General features: G+C 36.7%; 5 protein-coding genes across 5 annotated transcripts; 3 read left to right on the top strand and 2 right to left on the bottom strand.

Annotated features, from left to right (window-relative positions):
• Positions 1-1,685: 1,685 nt before the first annotated feature.
• On the bottom strand, positions 1,686-4,028 carry psmb8a (proteasome 20S subunit beta 8A). The gene is made up of 6 exons (XM_055220422.2): positions 3,754-4,028; positions 3,282-3,423; positions 3,034-3,145; positions 2,561-2,690; positions 2,051-2,255; positions 1,686-1,883 (listed from the first exon to the last, which is right to left on the bottom strand). Exons 1-6 carry the CDS (start codon positions 3,892-3,894, stop codon positions 1,795-1,797), a joined length of 819 nt encoding a protein of 272 aa, XP_055076397.2. The 5' UTR covers positions 3,895-4,028; the 3' UTR covers positions 1,686-1,794.
• A 750-nt stretch (positions 4,029-4,778) lies between these two features.
• On the bottom strand, positions 4,779-7,974 carry psmb13a (proteasome 20S subunit beta 13a). The gene is made up of 8 exons (XM_055220421.2): positions 7,836-7,974; positions 7,459-7,552; positions 7,284-7,381; positions 6,976-7,116; positions 6,222-6,337; positions 5,918-5,976; positions 5,226-5,377; positions 4,779-5,057 (listed from the first exon to the last, which is right to left on the bottom strand). Exons 1-8 carry the CDS (start codon positions 7,895-7,897, stop codon positions 4,937-4,939), a joined length of 843 nt encoding a protein of 280 aa, XP_055076396.2. The 5' UTR covers positions 7,898-7,974; the 3' UTR covers positions 4,779-4,936.
• On the top strand, positions 7,932-9,928 carry psmb12 (proteasome 20S subunit beta 12). Its single transcript, XM_055220423.2, has 6 exons — positions 7,932-8,092; positions 8,662-8,732; positions 8,815-8,946; positions 9,037-9,166; positions 9,419-9,563; positions 9,684-9,928. The coding sequence occupies exons 1-6, from the start codon at positions 8,045-8,047 to the stop codon at positions 9,809-9,811; spliced, it is 654 nt and encodes a 217-aa protein (XP_055076398.2). The 5' UTR covers positions 7,932-8,044; the 3' UTR covers positions 9,812-9,928.
• A 1,523-nt stretch (positions 9,929-11,451) lies between these two features.
• psmb9a (proteasome 20S subunit beta 9a) lies at positions 11,452-14,546 on the top strand. The gene is made up of 6 exons (XM_055220801.2): positions 11,452-11,650; positions 11,889-11,956; positions 13,173-13,304; positions 13,618-13,747; positions 13,897-14,038; positions 14,325-14,546. The coding sequence occupies exons 1-6, from the start codon at positions 11,594-11,596 to the stop codon at positions 14,450-14,452; spliced, it is 657 nt and encodes a 218-aa protein (XP_055076776.1). The 5' UTR covers positions 11,452-11,593; the 3' UTR covers positions 14,453-14,546.
• Positions 14,547-15,834: 1,288 nt separating this feature from the next.
• On the top strand, positions 15,835-21,996 carry tap2a (transporter associated with antigen processing, subunit type a). Its single transcript, XM_055220510.2, has 11 exons — positions 15,835-16,501; positions 16,600-16,714; positions 16,797-16,927; positions 17,016-17,221; positions 17,321-17,518; positions 17,598-17,726; positions 18,027-18,215; positions 18,771-18,944; positions 20,670-20,829; positions 21,238-21,374; positions 21,455-21,996. The coding sequence occupies exons 1-11, from the start codon at positions 16,006-16,008 to the stop codon at positions 21,674-21,676; spliced, it is 2,157 nt and encodes a 718-aa protein (XP_055076485.2). The 5' UTR covers positions 15,835-16,005; the 3' UTR covers positions 21,677-21,996.
• Positions 21,997-23,393: the final 1,397 nt, after the last annotated feature.

Genomic DNA, 23,393 nt, shown 5'->3' with positions numbered 1-23,393 from the left:
AATGATTAAATTCCTATTAGAAACTATAGTGATGTAGGGAAAATGGAAGCTGCTTTTAAACAGACATTTATGAAAGCAATTTTTATGTATTCATCACCTAAATAAAACCTGAAAATGTAAATGCTTTGCCTGGTTGTCAACAAGGACAACATTCTGTTTACACTTGGCATTAACATGTGTTTTCGTCGATCGGATCACAAGTGGACGACGTTAATGCCAGGTGTAAACGGTGTTTAAAACGTTTTGAGCTCGTCCACTTTCGACCACTTTCAACCACATCCAGAGGTGGTCGAAACCACTTTCGATCGGATCGCTTTGGAGTTGCGGAACGCACATGTGGTTGAATGCGTTTGAACAGCCACACGCGACCGCCTTCTCTCCGCCCATTTATCTAATCTGAGGTATTAAACACAAGTTTTCGTCTTGTTTGACTTCTGGCGTGAACACTCGGTGAACAGCGCTATTTTTAGCCTTTCATTGATAAAACTAAGCGGCTGATCTCCGTAGTTTCGTTTTGAAAGCGTGTGAAAGTTGCGCGATCCTATTTCATCAATTGCGCTGAAAATTCAAAGAAAGCTCTTACATACTCATGTACAAAACACTGTCCAGCATGTTTACTTGCTAAACAAGCAGTGCACTCCGACATTATATTAGTTTGCGTCCATATAAACTCATAATTACTCCCGCTCGGGTTTGAATGACAGCAGAGAGACTCGCCCACCGTCTCACAGACCACCCCCTCATAGTATTCAGCACAGAAGCGGTCGAAAGTGGACAAAAGAGACGGATTTAAATACCAGGTGTAAACGTAATGTGTCTCTCTCGTCCACTTGTGATCCGATCGATGAAAACACATTTTAATACCAAGTGTAAACAGCCCCTAGTTTTAAAAAAAAAGAAATGGTAAGGTTTTAAACATTGCATCGTGGAGCTGAAGATGTCAAAGCTGCTACTGGAATTGTTTTTAGGTTGTGTAGAGGCGGAGCGAGGGGGTGGCTTCTGGGGTTAAAGCCCCAAATGTTTTTTTTCAAAAGCCATGAATCTTTATTTAATTCTAAAATGAATTCATTCAGTGTGCTTTTAGCAGTTTAGTTCAGGGGTCTCAAAATGTTTCCAAAACAGTTAATGTACATCTAAATGATGTCAAATGTAAATATGAGCTAAATTAAATGTTGATATTGCTTTCTAAAAGGTTGAAACTCAGTCAGAAGAGACTTTAGCCACTAAATGCATTGGTTTATTTCACAAAAACTGCTGTTGTGCTGACTGACATTCTTTTAAGGTATTCAGTTTTAAATGTGCCATATCACATTGATAATTCTTATTCAGTGTTATTTTCCTACATTTTTACATCAGTAAATTTACAGTAAATGTCAACCTATTGAGTTACATATGTAAGGTTTGGATACAGGTATGTGAACATAAGTGAGAACTAGTCTTCAATATTAATATATCCTCTTTAGAAATTGGCTTTACCTAAACTCCTAAACTAAAATTAAACAAATGTTTTTGAAATTTAGTTTATAGTTTGATAGATATTTTGCTATTAGATATTTCTATTACTGTAGTGTTAAATAGAGGTCATATATTAAACATGAAATAGCATGTTTTACATTAAAATAGCAAGTTCTTTTAAAGGAGAATGAAAATTTTATTAAAAAGTATATTAAAAGAATGCACCAAAATTGTTTCTGGTTTGAGAATAATTTTATTTTTGTACTAGAACTGTGTTAGTAGCAAATAGTGTGAAGTAATAAAACAATGGCCGCATGATTTGGAGAATATGTTGTGTGATTAAAACATTCCCTTCTTGTAGCGGTGGATTAACTCTGACACGTCTTCTTTACACACCTTGATCCAGCCATCCTCCTGCATGTGGTAAACTAAAAGGAGAAAAAATAGATGAACAGAAACACACATTGCAACATGTGCATAAACTAGTTTAAAAAAAAAATACTGTGTTAACTATAAAAAATAAAATGTCTGTTAACTATAAAAGAAGGGTCTATCTCATTTATATACTGATAGTCAGTACGTAATTCATACTTACGGTTGACCACACCACCAGAGTAAGCATCTCTGTGTGTAGCATGAGCAATGCCACGTCTGCCCAGTTCATAAGCCTCCTCTACAGTCATATCCTCACGATAACCGCTGTCCACCACACCATACGCATAACTGTTCCCACAACCAGTGGAAAACATCCGACCAGATAGACGGGTGCCATTGTCATCCACATAATACAGACCTGGACCCTGATGTGAGAAAAAAATCAGTATGTAAATGAAGATTGTGCATGAATGAATTTTAGCCTACAAATCTTAGTAAGAAATATATAGTTCATATAGCTCAATGATAGAATAATGGGCAAAAACAATCATGTAAACATATCAATCTTATTTTATTTGTTTACAAATTTGAGACAAACCTTGAGACATTAGTAAATTACCTTTAGAAATAGTGACTTTTAGAAATACCTTCACAATTCTGATTTCAACATATCTCAATATATTTCGAAGTTGGCCCCACAATTACAACAAAACCCGTAAACATATTTCACCTGTTTGTCCCAGCCACAGATCATACTGCCCATAGAGAGTCCCATCCCTCTGTATCCCAACATCATGTTGCACAGAAGTTTGGAGGCTGCAGACACTGAGATCCTCTGCTTGTTACGTAGTTTATAAAGTCTGTTCATAAAAACACACAAAAACACTTGAATATTCATAAATTAAATACAGACAATGGTGGACCAAACAGTGAAATTGCCAGTAAAATTTATTTTGTAATGACAGAACAAAATAATCTGCACAGCTAAATTGCCTTATACAGAAACACATATTGATGAGGAATCTGTTGAATCTGTATTTACTTGTAATAGCTATTTACCAATGTTCTTACAAGCCAGTCACATGGTATGAATCAAAGTTTACAGTAAACTCTGTTCTTCTCCTGACACAGCTGAAGGCATAAGATGGTAATTTCATACTGTGAGCATATGCACATCTCCTTTAGATGCATGTTAAGACAGACCTGCACTCTTTAGCCAGCAGTCTCTCCCAATACTGACAGTCTGCAGCGCTGCCGGACATGGTACCCAACAGGTAAGGATTGATCTCAATCACTTTATTAGCCTCCTTTGATGCTGCAACACATTAGGATAATTAACATATAACAGGTAGAGAAATACTTTTTGGCAAGCTGTTTACAGTTCGCATCCTTATTCTTGTTAATGTTATCAGGACAGCAGATCCTGCAAATTATAAACTCTTAATACTGACCTATATATTTTCCAGCAGATGCTCTGGAGTCAACAGCCACAATGACCCCATGCCGAAACTTGAATGCCAGGGTTGTGGTGCCATGATTCAGGTCTATACAAACACCATCATCACAGCTACATGACTTCAGAAACTTAGAAGGCTGATGGGAACACAGAATATAAATATTACAGATTTAGGCCAATATGATTCAATGAGCAGAGTTGTCAGGACATTTTAGGAACCAATTATGTTACTGTAAAATATATTATGTGCTATGATTGCTGACATACATGCTATATGATAACCATATGATGATAATAATGTAATGCACATGCTATTAATTGATTCGTTTCATCATGACTATGTCACAGGTTAATTTTAGACAATAGCAATGTGCATATGCCAGCAAGGAAACAATAAAAAGTTAATACAAACTTTGATTCGGTATTCAGGATTAAGTGTAAGTTTATTTAATGCGATAAAAACTTACGTCTACTCCAACTGGTACCGCAAATTCTTGACATTTTGTCCCAAAACTGTAATGATTCAGCCGGTCGAGAAGATGCGTCTGTCTGAAGCCAAACTGTTGCGCGGAGTAATTTTTATATCCACTGACGTCCAAAAGAGCCATAATTTATATCAAGCACATACAATTAATCTAAATAGTTAAAAACACAAAAGCAAAAACGACCCAATGTATGTATTTTATATGTAGGAAGCACGATCTGTCTGCGGAAGAAAACAATTTCGAAACCGAAAGATAGAGAAGCTGTTTCACATAGTTTCTAGTTCGACCACTTTTGAGTTTTTTAAAGAAAATATTCACTTAAACAAATTAATATATAACTTTTAATTACAGTTGAACATTATAATCAGATAATGTAATGTTATTAAGGATGTTATTTGAGATTTAAAGGATTATTTTGTGATATTTTCAGAAAAGCGCCTTTTACGCAGCTGGCTGACCAATCGCGTCTTTCAGCATCATCAGTATGTAGGCAGATTTATCTGGTACAGGTTAAAACAGGTGTAACATTATCAAGGAAACGTTTTAGTATGACACACCTTGATGTATGACACCAAAAAGTCCTAAACTGCCAAACAAAACTACCAGTGTTGTTTTTGTCGCATCAGCTAAATAAATGAACTAATCCTACTTAAGGAATCAAGGTTGTTGATTTTGCTTGCTTTCTTGAGTGGCAATCAGTACATTGAAGATGACAAATAATTATATCAAAACTGGGACAAATGGTAATAGTCAAACATTATGCCTAGTTGCCTTCATAATAATACTGTACAAAATATACCAAGTAATGTTACTTGGACATATCTGCACTTAAGTTTCTAAATATAATATCAATTCATTATTAATATCACATAAAATACCTATAGAATTACCTAAAATGTAACTGGAGTGTCTGTGTTACATTTTTATCAGGTTCTGTTCTTGTATCTGACATATTCAAATAAATATTCAGGTTTATGTAAAAAAATGAAGATGCTGTACATTGTACATGATGGAAATTGTAATATTTTATTGATGATGATATTAGGACTTTTTTCAGTCTACTACAATCATGAAAAATTAAAAAGGACAAATTAGACATAAAAAATAAAACATAGACGGAACCATTCAGCATTACTGGAAAAAACGTATCACACTATTTCATGGCTCAGCTGGATCCTACAGTTTCCATCCTTTCAACCGTCTCATGCACCAACTCCAGCTCCAGGTGGGATACAGTTTTAGTTAAAACTGGAGTTGTACCTGGGTTGTATTTATACTTTGCTTGTCTCTTAAAAAAGTACAGAAATAAATCAATAAATTTCTTATAGACTTTAGGCAAAGTTCAGTAAAGGTTAGACAACTATGCAGTTGCCTTGACATGCTAAAATTTAATTATAATTGTTTAAGAGCAACTAAATGCTGGTAACTTATATTTTTACATTAAGTGTTTTTACCTCTTAAAGTTATAAGGGGACTCTTTATGAGGTCTGATGTAGTCCACTCCATCTTTAGTAATCACACACAGGTCTATGTTGTTGCCTGATCCCAGATCACTCATGATGCCTGCCTGGATGGCATCACTCACCAATGCCTTGGCTTCCTCTAGCTAAAGGCAAAATGAATGACATTAGTGACAGAAAGCTGAAATTTAAAGCCATGTGACTGAGATTATGCAGAAGAACTATTTTGCAGGGACATGATAAGTGTTAAAACAGGTGAGGGGTATCTGGAGGTGTTTCTCAATGTCAATGAAGGATACTCGGAAGCCAGACTTTCGAGGATGCTACATCATCGACATCTGTCGAAGGACTGTTCCAATGTCGAGAATTCTCGGAATTTCAACCAAAGCTAAGTCCAAAAAAATATCCCATATACAGGAAAGGATGCATATGTGTAGCCTTTGCGCTCTGAAATCACCCACAATCCTAAGGGCGCAGCGCCAAAAGCACACCTTTTCACTGACGCAATGTCGCAATGACGTGCACTTGGTAGTCTGTTCCATTTACATGTTCTCCGAATGCTAAAGAGAAGCCTTGCCTCTGGAAGAAATGACTTGGAAGGACCAGGAAGTATCCTTGCCATTGAGAAACACCTCGTGTCACACTGCAACCCATTGTTAAGCAGGTTTAACAAAAGTGTTACTTACATCCATATTTGGTTTAAATCTGTCTTCCATTATCCCCATAGCAGCCAGATTACCAGATCCTGAATTAAAACACAGAAACATAGCTCACTGTGTGTTCAGATGAGATCTGGTAACATGCAAAGTCCTTTGAGTTATGTTGTTGTCATGTTATATATTGCAAACTACTTAAAATGCAGCATTGACTAGTGAAGGTTTTGCAAATTAAATAAATGCACAATATTATGCTATTTACATCATCAGAAATGCAAATTCATCTTCCTTGTCAATATGTACCATTATCAATAATTAGATAGCACATACATACCCATGGCTAGATATGGCACCTTGTCCATGCTCCCATAAGGGCCAACAGTGTACAGGTGACTGCCAGTGCAGTCAACACCTCCTAAAATTAGATGTGCTCCAATCATACCTCGATATCTGAGAAACAAGACAACCAATTACAAATTAATGCAAGAAAGTATTGGAACAGGTGGTATCAGTCATTTATATTTTTTATTTCTTAACAACATAAACCTATAGGCTACACAACCCTGCTGAAAAAAACAGCATACCAGCAAGACCAGCATATGTTGTTTTTTGGTGCTGGTTTGCTAGTGAACACCAGCTAAACCAGCATCAAACCAGCATCAGCACCAGCATTAGCACCAGCTAAACCAGCACCAAACCAGCATTAGCACCAGCTAAACAAGCATTAGCACCGGCATCCCATGCTGGTCATACCAGCATATGTTGTGTTTTGGTGCTGGTATGCTGTGACCACCATCTAAACCAGCATAGACCAGCATAATTCCCATGCTGGTCCATGCTGGTTTGATGCTGTTTTTTTCAGCAGGGAAGTTAATCTACACACATTGGGGAAGGGCAATTTGGCATCTCCAATTCACCTAACCTGCATGTTTTTGGACTGTAAGAGGAAACTGAAGTACCTCAAGTAAACCCATGCTGACACATGGAAAACATGCAAACCGCCTCCTGATCAAGGGGCAACAGTGCTACCCACTGAGCCAATGCTGGGATCTATATAATAAATGACTATCTCAGACAAGGACACACACCTAAAGAGCATGTCTTGTAGTATGTTAACCGCCATGATGACCCTTGGGTTTCTGCCACTGTTCAAGGAGAAGATGGCGAGGTTTGATGACAGCATATCTGTTGTCTTCTCTGTGTCTGCTGCTGTTCCTGCTCCACAACAACTAACACAAACAACAATTTAAAACAATACATTTAATGCATGGAGTAATTTATGATTATTTGCAAATATGGTTATTTAGCTTTATAAAATCTGACATTGCCCTGCACAAAACTTTCTTTTAGATAAAACCTTTTAATTAGGAAACACACAGATTAAAATTGTACTTACTATATATTTGGTGCAATGTAGTGTATTTTGGCACACATTTTATCAGCAACTACTTCTTCAGAGGTGGCCCTTGTGTCTGCTCCCACAACTACACCATCCTTATACATACAAACCAACAGTGTTTAGCTCTTTGTGCAATTTGCAAATTTATGACATTATCACATTATTTGTTTACCTTATAAACCAGCCCTGCAATGGTGGTCCCTGTTTTCATGGGTTTTGGTGCCTTGATTTTTCCCTCATCTGAACTATTTTCCAGTACAATATTTCTAAATGGAGATGAAACAATCCGGTTTAATTATATATCAATTAATAACAGATTATAAAGTATCTAGGAGACAGTGGTAGTACGATATATCACACAAGTGCACAAAATCGTCATACAGTTGCATAAAAGTATATGATTTTTGTTTTAGAAGTCACCTTTACGTCTCGATACTTTCACTTTTGCTCCGAAAGCACAAAGCAATAGTTATGATCATTTCCGGTTTATTTTTTACGTTTAACGCACAGTGTTATGATAATATAACTGTTTCCAGATTCAAATCTTACCTTGTTGAATTTTCGAAGTTAAAACCTGACACAGGAGGTTCGAAAAGGTAAGAAAGTGCCATCTCCAAAATCTACCGTCAGTCGACGGGGAAACTCTTCATGTAATGCGCCTCCTGACCACCAGGGTTGTGTTTGGATCAGCGTGCGTTTAGAAGAGACACTCGGGATCGACACATTCATCCATAATCTGTATCTTTAAGTTTACAGTAATGGAAATACTACAGTCATACTCGCAAATAAAAGGAGTCAGCACAGGCGTAAGTCAATAACATCTTTATGTATCTCAAGTATTCGCATATTGAAAGCTGTTTGTGTTTGGAAAGCTAACGCGTAATTGTTTATATTCGTTTCCACGATTAGGCAGCTGATGTTATTCGTATCGTCTTGGACCATTTTTTTATAAAACACTTACTTTGATAAATCAAAGTATATCTTAGTTTTAATGATATTTTGCCGTTTGTATCAGGTTAAAGTTACTTTCACTTTCAACCGATGATGAGGTTTGACGTTGTGCGTCACGACGCAGAAAATTTACTGCATGGACATAGGCATAGACGTCCAAAGACCACCATAGATTAAATGCATGACAAGTTAGTAAAGGTTACACAATGGCTTGTTTTCTAAAATGTGTGGCATGTAATTATTTGTAGATGTGGCAGACACTTATACATTTCTTATCAGTATCTGTGTTACATTAGAATCGAACCCACAACCTTTGCGCTGCTAATGCAATGCTCTCTCAACTGAGCTGCTGGATACATACTTTCTTAACAATAAACACATGCCCCTGCTATAATAATATTGTTTTAAATTCTGTTTTGGTTAGACCACCATTCTTGCTGTCAAATTTAATGGAGGTGTTATCATTGGGTCTGACTCCAGAGCCTCTATGGGCGAGTGAGTATTTTCACATTGTTTAATACTCTCATGTAACACACAGTTACACATCTTTTAACTACAATATAACCTTTACCTGCAGGTCCTACGTGTCGTCCAAAACCATCAACAAGCTGATACAGGTGCACGATAGAATATTCTGCTGCATAGCCGGATCACTGGCAGATGCACAAGCTGTTACCAAAATGGCCAAATTCCAGCTGTCATTCCACAGGTCATCTCATTTTCTGTATCTGTTACAGCATAAACAAAAGCTAAGCAAAGCAAATTAATACATAGCTATGTGTGTCTCTTTATTGTTTAGTATTCAGATGGACTCTCCTCCTTTGGTAAAAGCTGCAGCTTCCATTATGAAAGAGCTTTGCTATAACAACAAAGAGGACCTGCAGGCAGGATTCATCACAGCGGGTTGGGACAGGAAAAAGGGACCACAGGTGATGCACAGCTGGACACACACATACATAGACTGTAGACAAAGGCAATAGTTTGAACAACTTACTTTATGGGATATAGGCATGCAAACGTCATAATAATAATAATATAACAATGACAATAATAACTGTGAAAAGATCAGCCTCCGTAGAACTAATAACAATATTTAAGAGGGTTCCATTTATTAGAAATATAAGCGTCATGATGTTATACAAACCTCTGTGCTTCCGATGAGTAAAGTTTTGTTTTTGCAGATATACACAGTGGCTTTGGGAGGAATGCTTCTCAGTCAGCCGTTTACAATTGGCGGATCTGGCAGCACGTATATCTATGGTTATGCAGATGCCAAATTCAAACCTGACATGACTTTAGAAGAGGCTACACAGTTTTCCACAAATGGTAAAGTATCATTTGAATTAAAAAATTAATTTTCATCTCAAGATTGTAAGGTTGCATTAAATTTATGTGTACAGTTAATGAAAGCCGTATTAAGTACTGAATGTCTCTGTGTTTTTGCAGCTTTGGCTCTGGCAATGGGTCGGGACAATGTTAGTGGTGGTGTGGTTCACTTAGTTGTGATCACTGAAGCAGGAGTCAAGCATGTAGTTGTTCCAGGAGATAAACTACCCAAGTTCCATGATGAATAGGAAACCTCAACTGGATGTTGATTTTTTTTCACTACTTAGAAGCGTGGAGATTGTAATTTTAAATACATTCCATGCCATTTTGTTATTCATAATAAATACAAAACAATACAAAAATGACATGGTGTACAGTGTGAATGCTCTGTAGCATACATGAATCCTCTGTAGCATACATAAAATACGTGTTTCAGGGTTTCCACGGGTCATGGAATTTCTGGATTATCATGGAATTTTAAAATGTCTTTTCCAGACATTGAAAGTCAGGGAATTTTATATTTTTACCAAGTCATGGAATATCAGGGATTTTTGTTTGTTGCTTTAAATTTTAGTTTACATTTATCAAAATGTAATCTGCTTGTTAACTTGTTGTGACAAAAGGAATACCATTTTCAGGTCTAAGCCTCCGCTGACTACAATTTAAACAGCCGTTTATTGGCACCGTTTATTCATTTCACTCATTTAAGCTACATTTTTATAAACTCAAGGTTTTTAGCAGGCTCACGGTATCCTGGCCATAAGTCATGAAAATTCAGCTTTTTAGTCAGTGAAAGTCATGGAAAGTAAGATTACCAATATATTTTTGATTTATTGAAGAATTATACAAATACACAGTATAGAAAGATATGTCTGTTGCAGAAAAGTCTTGATCTATACCGGGGGTCTCCAAACTTTTTGTGAACAAGGGCTACCACAATGAATAAAACAATCTGGAGGGCTACTTTTTTATATAGTCTACTCAAAACTTTTTTATTTTATTTTACTTGTTGATATGTTTTATCATTGTTTATAATTTTAACATTCATAAAAGCCAAGCTAATATTAAAAATATGTAATAAATAATTTTTAAAATTGAGGCTATTAACAGAATGTGCTTTGGCTGGCAACTCACAGACTCAGTGCAGGCAACCTGGTGCCCGTGGGCATCAAGTTTGAGACCAGTGATCTATACCAGGGGTGGGCATTCCTGGTCCTGGAGGGCCACTGTCCTGCAAAGTCTAGCTCCAACCCTAATTAAAAAACACCTGAAAATCTAATCAAGGGCTACAGGATGACTTGGAAATGGTATTCAGGTGTGCTTGATTAAGGTTTTAGCTAAATTTTACAGGAGGACCAGGAATGCCCACATACAGGTGCTTCACCGGTGCTATATGGTACTAAAAATGGTTCTTCTATGATTACGAGCAAAGAATCACTTTTGGTGCTATATAGCACCGTTTGTTTTTAGAGTGACCAACATGAATTCTTTAGGTAAAATGTGTATTTTTTCAATCTAAATCCACAATATCAAAAGTGAATGCATTTTTAGTTATTGAACACTGCACATGATTGCACAGCCTCACACAATATTAAAGATTATTTAAGGGCATGCAAAATGCATAATAAATGCAAATGAAGGATTAATCTATTGAAAATTAACATTACAAATGACTAGTAATGTTAAACTTGAAGAAATTCAATTAATTTTAAAGGTGTAGCCTATTGTAAAATGCTTTCTCACACGTTTTATACACACAGTATAATAACATAAAGACCTAGTCTAGTCGTGGCTCCGAGTACAGTAGGAAGGGAAATTTCTTTCACTTTCTGTTATAGACAAAAATGGAGGAATAATGTGAGCGTCATAAAACTTCGACAATACGACAACACAGCATTTCACCTTTTGTCATTTAATTCAGTTAACAGATACGCTTAATTTGACGCGCGCTATCGAGTATCGCGTCTCAAGCGCAGTCAGGTTTGCGCAGACAGGTGAGAGAAGAGAAGACTCGTTTCGTTTTATTCAACATGTCGGAAGAACTGCTGGGGGAACCAGGATGGCTGTCTGAGGAGGTCAAAACCGGGGTGAGATATCGCTTTAATAGCTTTATAAACTCAAGCGCGATGTTTAAGTTGCACATAAAAAAGAGTTATTGAGTGTTGCAAGTTTTAAAGTTTAAATTGTGAAGTGGTTTGGACAAGTCTACGACTACAGTCAGTTTCGCTAACCTAATGCCAAACATTGTGGGAATCGTTATTAAGAACAGACTGACCACATTTACTTTAAAAAGAAATAAATATTCATGCATGTTTGCTATTTTAGACGACCATCATCGCTGTTACCTTTGACGGTGGAGTCGTACTGGGATCTGATTCTCGTGTATCGGCAGGGTAAAGCAACATTATTAGCAGCATTATATTATGCATTGGACTTGAGCACTAAATTAAAGTTTAAACAACCCTACCTTAAGGAAAACTTTGTAGCAAGCCAGCACCTTTTGTATAAAATACTATGCTTTCTGTGTCTAAATAGGTTATAATAGGACAAGGGCACAACTTAAAATGTTTATGAAATCATTCACTGCATAATGTTTTAATAGACTAAAAGTTTAATTAGTGAGGGATTGGTGATGCCTCAGTGTTTTACTGAGGGGTTATTACTGAAGTGACTGTATGTACAAAAACATGCAGGAGAAGATAGAGTAAAACAGGCTTAAATATCCAAAGGGTAAATCCCAACATGCATAGTAACAATCAAACACAGCATAGCATAAATGAGCATTAATGATTTTAACAATAACGACACCAGACAAAACCATGGGAAAAACAGGAGATCTTAGGGGGATAGTAACCCAGGAATGAAGGTTCTGCCATAATTTACTCACTCTGGTGCTGTTACTTTGTTCTGATGAAAGCGAAGGCAGATATTTTGAGGAACGTTCGCAACCAAACCATTTGTGAGCCTAGTATTATTTTTTCCTAAAATGTAAGTGAATGGGGCTCACAAACGTTTTGGTTACAAACATTCCTCAAAATATCTACCTTCTTTTTCATCAGAACAAAGAAATTGATACAGGTTTGAAACAATATGACAGTGACCAAATAATGACAGAATTTTCATTTTTGGGTGAACTATACCTTTAAATAGAGTGGAGATCATCAGGATCGCTGGCAGGTGAGGGAGCATGGAGGAGGATGGGAAATGTAGTCCGGAGGGAGATAAAAGGTGAAAACAAGGGAAGCCGACAGGAGAACATACAGGGAGCATGACAGTAATACAGAAGTTCAATACTGCTGCTCTTAGTTTTTTAACAAAGAAATTTTTTTTTTACAAAATTATCAAATTATGAGCTTGTATTTTAAAGTTATAGAAACTCATCACTTAACCAAAATTTAAGTAAGTTGATAGTACATTAAAATGTAAGGCAGCAAAAATATTTTACTGTATACACACTATAAATATTTTTTTTGAATCTGTAAAAATGGGGCACAGTGTACTGTATTAATATATTGTTGTACTGCTTTTGTATTACATAACAAATAGTGGCAAATGAGTTTCTCCTTCATATGGATTAATAAAGCTACTTTTTCTACTTTTTTGTCTAAGGGAGTCGGTGGTGAATCGTGTGATGAACAAGCTCTCCCCCCTCCATGATAAGATCTACTGTGCTTTATCTGGATCTGCGGCTGATGCTCAAACCATTGCTGAGATAGTCAACTATCAGCTGGATGTGCACAGGTACATCACCTTGTAGTTCTCTATATTTATTAGGGGGCGGTTTCCTGGACAGGGATTAGACTAGTTCTAGACTAAAATAAATGTAAGAGCTGTTCAAACTTAAAACAACTTGCACAAACATATTTTAAAATACATCAGTGCCCTTTTTTTGCCTCAAAATGCACGCCAGTTATGTTTTTAGTAAAGCATGTTTGTTAAACCTAGTATTTCCTACTTAAACTAAGGCCTAGTCCTGGTTTAAGATAATCTCTGTCTGGGAAACCACACCTAGGTTATGTACTTACTAATATACCTCAAAAATATACCTTAACAGTATTGAGGTGGAAGATGACCCACTGGTTTGCTCTGCTGCCACTCTGGTGAAGAATATTTCATACAAATACAAAGAGGAACTATCAGCGCATCTAATAGTTGCAGGGTGGGACAGGAAACGAGGAGGACAGGTTAGATAACATTTGGTTTTATTGCAAACTGAAATAATTGTGACTTTGTAAGAATGAACAATTTGATTGATGTCCTACAGATGTAAGATATTGTAATCATTATATTTTATAATACATTATATATGGCCATTTCTCTCTCATCCAAACAGGTGTATGCGACACTGAATGGTTTACTCTCTAAGCAGCCTTTCGCTATCGGTGGGTCTGGGAGCTTTTACATCCACGGGTTTATGGACGCAGAGTACAAAAAAAACATGACAAAGAGAGAAACCCAAGAGTTTGTAGTGAATGGTAAGACATTTGTCAGTGCATAATACCAATGTCAAGATGACGTCATAAAAGGCGATTTATTGTAATTTTTTATAATTATTTTAACCTCTGTTTAACATTTAAGTCGAATTTAAACAAAAGCTATTCTTTTAACAAATGTTTGTCCAGATATACACAATATAATGTGTACTTAAAATCAACAGTTTAATGTGCTGATTGTCATCTTGTTTTTGTCTTTGTTTTTGTACTGACCAGGGGTGCGTTTCATAGCTTTAGTGTGTAACTCTTTCTCTTTTTCTCTCTCTAGCACTCGCTCTGGCCATGGGTAGAGATGGTTCAAGTGGAGGCGTTGCATATGTTGTCACTATTGACAAAGATGGATCAGAAGAGAAGTGCGTTTTAGGAAATGAACTACCCAAGTTTTTTGATCTGTAAAACAAATAACTTTGCTCTTTAAGGACATTAACATACCACACTGTACACCCATGTGCATTCAAAATACAGAATAATAAAATGATCAGTTTGTTTACATCAGTTGTTTTGTTGAAATTACCTAAACTTTTATATACAAACACACGCTGCACCCTACTAAAAATTCAACCAAGACCAACATGAGCTGTTGGCTGGTTTTTGCTGGTTTAAGGTGGTCCTCCAAGCAAAAGCTGGTCAACCTGGTGGGTCAGCTGCTATTCCAGCCTTACGAGCTAAGTCCAGCTAGACCAGCATAAAATGTGACCAAAATACAGCTAGACCAGCTTGCTACACCAGCAAAACCAGCTAGTACCAAGCTGGCAGACCAGCTAAAACCACCTTATGCTGGTTTTAACAGGTTTTTTTTTCAGCAGGGCATCCAGTTTATCTTTATGTTTAATGATAAACTATTTAAAAAGTTAGGCCTTCAGGTTTTCTGTGACAGAAAACTATTTTGTTAAGCAAAATTACTGAACCTGCATGAACCAGTTTAGAAACTCATGCACACGTCTAACACCAAATTTTCTATTGTGTTGTTATGAGTTATCATGGGTTTCTAGTTATGTCTACAGAAAGGAAGATATTTGTAAGCAAGCAGAAAACAGGAGCACAATTGACTTCCATAAACTAAAAAAATAATAATAATAAGACGCTGGATTTACTTAAAAAAATAAAAATATAGTGCATGATTTTTGCATCCACTTTTTAAGTTTCACACAGAATTTTAAGCAATTGCACATTTTTAAGTAAGTTTTACATGGAATTTTAAGCAATTCCATGTGCAACTTACCTAAAAAAAGTGGATGCAAAAATTATAAACTATATTTTATATAAGTAAATCCAGCGTATTTTTTGAGTGTAGTAGGAAAAACAAATACGAACATCAATGGTGCTCGTAAATGCTTTGGTTACAAACATTGCCCAAAATATCTTCTGTTGTGTTCAGCAGAACAAAGAAATGTATACAGGTCTGTAAAAACACCATGGTAATGCAGAATTTTTATTTTTGGGTGAACTCTCTCTTTAATAAGTCTATATTTGTTTGAAAATAAGAGACACAAACTGAACCAATTTCACAGACGTGATAAACAGAAATAGGTCTGAACAAAAGAATCAGTCAGTATCTGGTGTGGTCATCAGCAGTTGTGTAAAACTGCACTTCTCTTCCTCATAGGTTGCACCAGCTGTAGTTGCAGTTAAGTCGTGTGTTATCCTATTTTACACCAACACATTTGACATCATATTAAAATATAGCATATTTTTAAGAGCGCCATTGCGCTTTGGTGTTTTTTAAGGAAACCCCCGAATTGAGAGAAATCGAAAGTGAAACGACAACAATGTCCGTGTCCCTACCTGACCTGACCTGACAGTCTGAACAGAGATGAAGAGCTCGAAATCGTGAGAAAAGGTAGAAGAGACGGTGGCGAGACAAAAATAGCCTAATAACGAGGCTTGTAATCTTTATAGGCTACGAGTAACCTAATTATTTATTACGCAGTATCAGATTAACAGACAACATGCGCAAAGTTTTAGCGTTCGCTTGTATATTATGCATAGACTTGTTTATAGTTTACACACTGGACCTCGGCGGTACATTATTAAAATCTCGTACAAAAAATCTGGATTATAATTTGTTACGGCAATGGGTTGAATCTGTACTGCGATGCACGCTGCTATACACGGGATCTGTTTTCTTTAAAGATGCGACAGATCCATTGATAAAGAGATGGATCATCGTACACTGTTTTATTAGTTCGGTGTATGAAACCGGGCGCTCGAATCTTTTCGGGAATTATCGGCTCGATAAATTTAATACGTGGCTTGTCGGTAGCGTTGCTGCAGCTTTGGCTTGCCTGTTTTGGGAGATCACATTGCCTGACACTAACGGAGATGCTAAAGGCAAAGAGACCAAACAGAAGGCTCGAGTCCTCTTCATGCGGGTCATCCGTTTATACAGACCTGACTACATACTGCTATGCGGAGCTTTTGTCTTTCTGGCATTAGCGGTCCTCTGTGAGTAGACAATTTCATTGCACTGACTATATATATCAAATAAGTGTAATGAAAACCAGCTTTATACATTTAAATGCTTTTTGTCTGTGTTATGTCAGGTGAGATGTTCATCCCATTGTACACAGGAGAAGTGATTGACATTTTAGGTTCCAAGTACCAGTGGGATAACTTTAGATTGGCTATATTTCTCATGGCATTATTCTCATTGGGAAGGTTAGTATATATTCTATATAAATATATAGTTTATATTTAATTACAAAATTACCTGTCTAATAAAGGTTTTGTTTATCTTCAGTTCATTCAGTGCAGGATGTCGCGGAGGCCTCTTCATGTGTGCCATCAATAGCTTCACATGCAGAGTCAAAGTGAATTTGTTTGGGTCGCTGGTCAAACAGGACATTGGCTTCTTTGAGACCATAAAGACAGGTAGATTCAATACAACTGCTGTTGCAATACTAATAACAATTATTTACAAGCAACGGACCTCATGTTAGGCTGGTGATCTATTTTGCAGGTGATATCGGGTCAAGACTGTCCACAGATACTACTCTGATGGGCCGGGCTGTAGCCCTAAATGTCAACGTTCTTCTGCGGACCATGATAAAGACTGTGGGCATGTTATATTTGATGGTGAGCCTGTCCTGGAAACTTACATTACTGATGCTTATGGAGACACCATTGACAGGCTTGCTGCAGAACATCTACGACACACATTATCAGGTATGGAGACATTTTTTTGCATACGTAAAAAATTGTGGTCAGATATTTTGATTGAACAATTTCAATTGCTCTTTAGTTTATATGTTTTTGTTTTTTTAGAGGCTGTCAAAAGAAGTCCAGGACTCTATGGCACGAGCCAATGAAACTGCTGGAGAGGCTGTATCAGGCATCAGGACTGTGAAGAGTTTTAGGGCAGAACTACGAGAAGCTGATCGCTATGATGTCTGCTTGATGGACACCCATAATCGGAAGACCCGACGGGACACAGTCAGGGCGATTTACCTGCTTGTTAGGCGGGTCAGTTTATTAAGTGTTTGTTTTATTTATATACAATTTGAAACAAAATTCTTAGCTTGACCATGTTTGTGGTTTGCAGATGACAGAAGTAGGAATGAAGGTGGCCATGCTGTACTATGGAAGACTCTTCATCCAGTATGGACAGATGAGCACAGGGAATCTCGTCTCTTTCATCCTCTATCAGTCAGATCTTGGAGACAACATTAGGGTATTGTTCTGGTTTTCTTTTAATTACATAATTTGCTGATTAATAATCACATTTGAATATTTATAGACTTATGAACGTTTATATTTAAAGATGTATTCACCCAGAAATTAAAATTCTGTCATACATTTTTCTAACCCTCATGTGGTTTGAAAAAAAGTTCTTAAAATTTGGAGTGAGCACCGTTCTTTAATCCACCAAATTACAGAAAATCACACAAGTTTGAAATGAAATTACAGTTAATGATGACAAACATCTCATTTTTGGGTGACTATGCCAAATATTGGTCCATCTCTATCCTAGACTTTAATCTATATCTTTGGAGACATGCTAAACTCAGTGAGCGCGGCTGGTAAGGTGTTTGAGTACCTGGACCGAAAGCCTGAAGTCAGTGCGGATGGCAACCTGCAACCCAGTGTTCTGAAAGGACACGTCAGCTTTAAGGACCTCATCTTCTCCTATCCTAAAAGACCAGATCACAATGTCTTAAAGGTACAGAAGGCTATTTGAAGTCTTGAATTAAACCTTTCCAAGACTTTTTCCATATTTAAATGCTATAATTGGGTCTCCAGTACTTGTATCAACCTAGAAAATGTGAAAAAGATCAACCCAGTAACGGCAGGCATGTGAAAAAATAGGTAATTGAAATTTTGCTCCCCCTGTGATGTCAGAAAAGGATAATACCACCCCTTAATCTAACCATGGCACTGCCATTTAGTGCAGAGATGAACTCATTTGTATCTAAAAGGACACACCTAAAAATGGCACATTTTTGCTCACACCTACAAAGTGGCAATTTTAACATGTTATAATAAATTATCTATTTGGTATTTTGAGCTAAAACTTCACATATGTACTCTGGGGACACCAAAGATTTATTTGACTTCTTAAAAAAGTCTTGTTAAAAGTCCCCTTTACGGTTTGAGTTTTTTAATGTTTGGGCTACATTGCAATTAAGACTTGAATTTTCACATAAAAGTACAGGAAACTTTTTTTTTAATCTAATTTATTTATTGTATACTTAATATAATTTTCACCTGTTTTCAGAACTTCTCTCTGGAGTTGAAGCCAGGTCAGATGACTGCTCTTGTTGGGATGTCAGGTGGAGGAAAGAGCACATGTGTTAGTCTTCTGGAGAGATTTTACCAACCTCAACACGGTCAGATTCTGTTAGATGGACAACCATTACAAAACTATCAACATAACTACCTACACAGCAAGGTGAGTACTTTAATAATGTCCCTGTTGTTATTGTAGTCCTCCATGTGATTTCAGCATGGGGTCCAATTATTGTTTGATCTCAAATAATTTTTTTGTTGTTAAAATATGGTTACTTTATCCAAAAGCTAAAGTAAAAAGCAAACTTTCAGGGTTCTCCATTAAAAAGGTATTAAGTAACATCAAAATGTCATGTTCAAATGTTTGATTCTGTAAATCAGCCTTTTTTTAAAGGGACACTCCACTATTTAAAAAAACTGCAAATTTCCAGCTTCTCTAGAGTTAAACATTTGATTTTTGCCATTTTGGAGTCCATTCGGCTGGTCTCCGGGTCTGGCGGTACCACTTTTAGCATAGCTTAGCACAATCCATTGAATCTGATGGCGCTTTTCCATTGCATAGTGCTCCACGTTTTGGTTTAGTTTGGGTCGGGTCAGCTTACTTTTGGGAGCTTTTTCATTGGGTGCAGTACGTAGTACCCGGTACTTTTTTCGTACCACCTCGGTTTGGGTTCCAAGTGACCCGAGCTGATACCAAACGTGATGTAAACACTGTAGGTCACTGATTGGTCTGAGAGAATCGTCACTACAGCGTCATAGCTAGATTAGCTTTACCTGTGCTAGGCTAGCTTGCGCTGTCTCGAGCAAAAATGTTGTCATCTGTGCTCTGCTACAAGTTCCCAAACTCACGAAAAACATCCACAGGTTGAGAATCAGGGACACCATAACAGTTTTTTCCAAACTTGCAGTTTGTAGCGGAACATTCGCGACGAGCACGTCAGCATTATATGCTTAAATGCAACTTCAATGAGGCTCAGCGGAGCGCCATCGACTGACGTCGGGGTGTTTGAACAGAAACTGTCATGTGAGACTGAGGTAACGTTAGTGATAACGCGATGTGCAAACATCTGTTTGTGGTGCCCAATTTTAATTTTGTGGCGGACTGAAAAATAAATGAATGTATGGGAATGTTCAATGCTCTCACTTGTATGATGTCACAGAAGTAGGCAGTGCAAATATAACGACACTCTTATAAACCCTCCCACTGTGAAGTGTTACTAAACTCGATGGAAAAGCTAACCGCGCCAAAGTGAGCTGAGCTGACCCGACCCAAACTAAACCGTGGGGTACTATGCAATGGAAAAGTGCCATAAGATTGACGGAAAATTAAAAGTTGCGATTTTCTAGGCAGATATTGCTAAGATTTATACTCTCATTCTGGCGTAATAATCAAAGACTTTGCTGATGTAACATGGCTCCAGGAGGCTTAATGATATTACACAGCGCTTGAAAATAGTGCCCTGCCATTAAAAGTAACCAAGGGGACTATTTTCAAGCATTGCGTATTATCATTGTGCCAAAATGAGAGTATAGTTCCTAGCCATATCGTCCAAGAAAAATCTCAACTTTTAATTGTCCATCTGAAAATTATGCTACAGTATGCTAAAAGTGGTACCGCCAGACCAGGAGATCAGCTGAATGGATTCCAAAATGGTAAAAATTAAATGTTTAACTTTAGGGGAGCTGGAAAATATATATATATTTTTTTAAAGTGGAGTGTCCCTTTAAATGCAAAGTGTCATTGTAAAAAAATGAGTCTTCCTCATGGCCTCTTTTTTAATCATGTTAAATTAAATATGGTGTCTACCCTGACTAAGGTCTATAAACAAAAGAACCAAAAATAACCAAGCAGGGTTATAAGATTAATATCTAATTAAATACCTTTCAGATAGCGATGGTGGGTCAGGAGCCTGTGTTATTCTCCGGTACTGTACGGGAGAACATCGCCTACGGTCTGCCCGGCTGCACAATGGAGAAAATAAAGGAGGCTGCCAGGAAAGCCAATGCCGATGTCTTTATCAGCAAACTGGAAAATGGGTATGACACAGGTAAACACTGTTACTCTTTCTGAATTGTCATGATTTTAGAAGTTGATAAAAAATGAATCTGACTACTTACAGTATTGGCAAACCAATTGATAAGTAACACATCAAAATTTCTAGCATTTCTAACCTGCTAGTTATCCACTTACACACAATCACAGGACGCTGGTGTCACAACCAGGCTTCTTAACTAACTTATGATCACTAAGATGGTCTTTTTAATATGGTATTGTGAAAAAAGCAGCAGATTTATATTAACTCATTTTAAAATTATTGATATTATGAGCTATGTTGTTTTCTTTGAGATTTTGCATTTATTTAACATGGGATGCAAGGGAAACTGTCCATGAAAATCCTAGAAAAATATCAATAAGTTACATTTTTGTTGTAAGCATCATGTTGTTTTATTTTTAGATGTTGGAGAACGTGGTTGTCTTCTCTCTGGGGGTCAGAAGCAGCGCATTGCTATCGCCAGAGCTTTAATCAGAGACCCTCAGGTCCTCATACTGGATGAGGTCACCAGCTCTTTGGACACCGAAAGTGAACAAATGGTAAAATATTGCAAAGCTCACCTAAATACACTATGTACATATCAATTTAGACATCTACCACAATGTTTATTACTTTACAGGTTCAACAAACCCTGGCCAGCTGCCCCACCCAGACGTTGCTTGTGATTGCTCATAGGCTGAAAACCATCGAGAGGGCGGATCAGATTGTTTTGATTGACGGCGGGGAGGTGGTCGAGCAGGGCACTCACAAAGAACTGATGGACAGGAAGGGTAGTTACTATAAACTGAGAGAGAGGATCTTTAATGATCCAGACCAAGAAAAAGAAAATGGGACTCAATAAAATGTTCCTTTAGCTCAGTGGTAAAGCATTGTGTTAGGAGTGAGAAGGTTGTGGTTTCGATCCCAGGGAACACATTATTTTCCAAATGCATAAATGTAAATATTAAATAGTAATGATTCTATAATGAAGATTTCATTACAGACTGTAAATAGATGCTTTTACTCACAATCATATCACAAAGATCTGTGGCTTTCACTTTTAGACCAGTACATAAAATAAACCTTAATAAACTGATGCTTATCAGTCAAAATTATTTTTAACAAATAATTTAAAGCAATTATGTAAAACCGTGAATATCAATAAACACTGTGCTACATCAACTAGTTTGTGTTTTACTAATGAACAGTTAAGCTTTATAATGTTGTCAATGTCACATAAAGTTTAGCATCTTTTCATGGTTGTCTGTTCATTGGCATATACTCTTGTATAGCTCTTTGGTGGAGAATTGCATTAGCAGTTTAAAAAGTCGTTGGTTCAAACCATAATGATAAAAAATGTATGCCTTGTAATGCACTGTAAGTTGCTTTGGATAAAAGTGCCAAAATGTATAAATGCTTTTATTAAAATTTTAATTTCAAGTTTATAAAACTCTTACACCTTAGATAAAAATACTAAAATATTACCCAGTCATCATAATAAAATGACCTGTTGCACTATAGTGGCTTGAATTTGAACTCTGAATTCTGCAGTTAGTAATGGTGCAACCATTCATTCAATGAAATCACGTGACTTTCTTGAAATGCCCTGTTTATCCTGGCACTCTGCCTGGTAGCACCATATTATTTATCAGAGTAAACCAAACCAGCTTGTGTTAAACTCACAACAAAATTGCAAACTATACTGTTACTGTCCTGAAGTCCCCCTATACTTTTACAGACAGAACATGAATATGCAGAAGACAATGCAAAAATTATGAAAAATTATGATATCATGAAATGTGAAATTAATAAAACTTGCAAAGACTTTTTAATGTTTTACGTTTTTTTCTGGTTTATCTGAGAATTACTTAATTTCATATCAATGCCCTATTAAGGCCAACAACAATAAAAATATGATCCTGATTATTATTACATTATGATCATGAAACAAGTGTGTGCATACATCAGTACTAAAGACCAGTATGGAGATAAAAATGAAATTATATACAGCATATAAACATGCACAAAATTTTCCTGAGCACTGTTTTAACTTTATAAGGCTTCACTTTGAATTTTAGTTTGGGCTGTGTAGAGACTGGCAAACAGGTTAACCCGGTTTTGCCAAATAAAGTAACTATTGTTGTTTTTCCTGGTCACACATTTGTATGTTTGGCTTAGTGCCTGGCCACACCTGTCTCATGCCATATTATACAGTACCACCTCCTAATGTCAGCAAGGCAAATGACAAAGATCTGATCTCCATTTTAGACTACTGGCACGCTTTTACCTGCTGCAAAATGGCTGCTATCTTCGTTGGCTGTATCTTAGCAATAACACTAATATACCTGCATGGTCTAAATGTCAATGCATCTATTTGTCTTTGCTACAGAGAGATGCTTCTATACTGATACATAATATAAAAAACAACATTTTGTTGGCATTGCCAAATTGGGGATTTTGATTTTGTTTAAGTTTAAATTAAGCCTGGACTAATTCACTGTACAAAAAAATTAGCAAGCAAAGCTTGATTTAAAAGATATCATTGAGCAAAAATGAGATAATGATTTTTAAAAAGTTAG

This window comes from Misgurnus anguillicaudatus, chromosome 20 (assembly GCF_027580225.2).
Source record: "Misgurnus anguillicaudatus chromosome 20, ASM2758022v2, whole genome shotgun sequence".
Classification (NCBI taxonomy): Eukaryota; Metazoa; Chordata; class Actinopteri; order Cypriniformes; family Cobitidae; genus Misgurnus; species Misgurnus anguillicaudatus.
The sequence above is the reverse complement of the archived record's forward strand: the minus strand, read 5'-3'. Positions and strand labels throughout refer to the sequence as shown.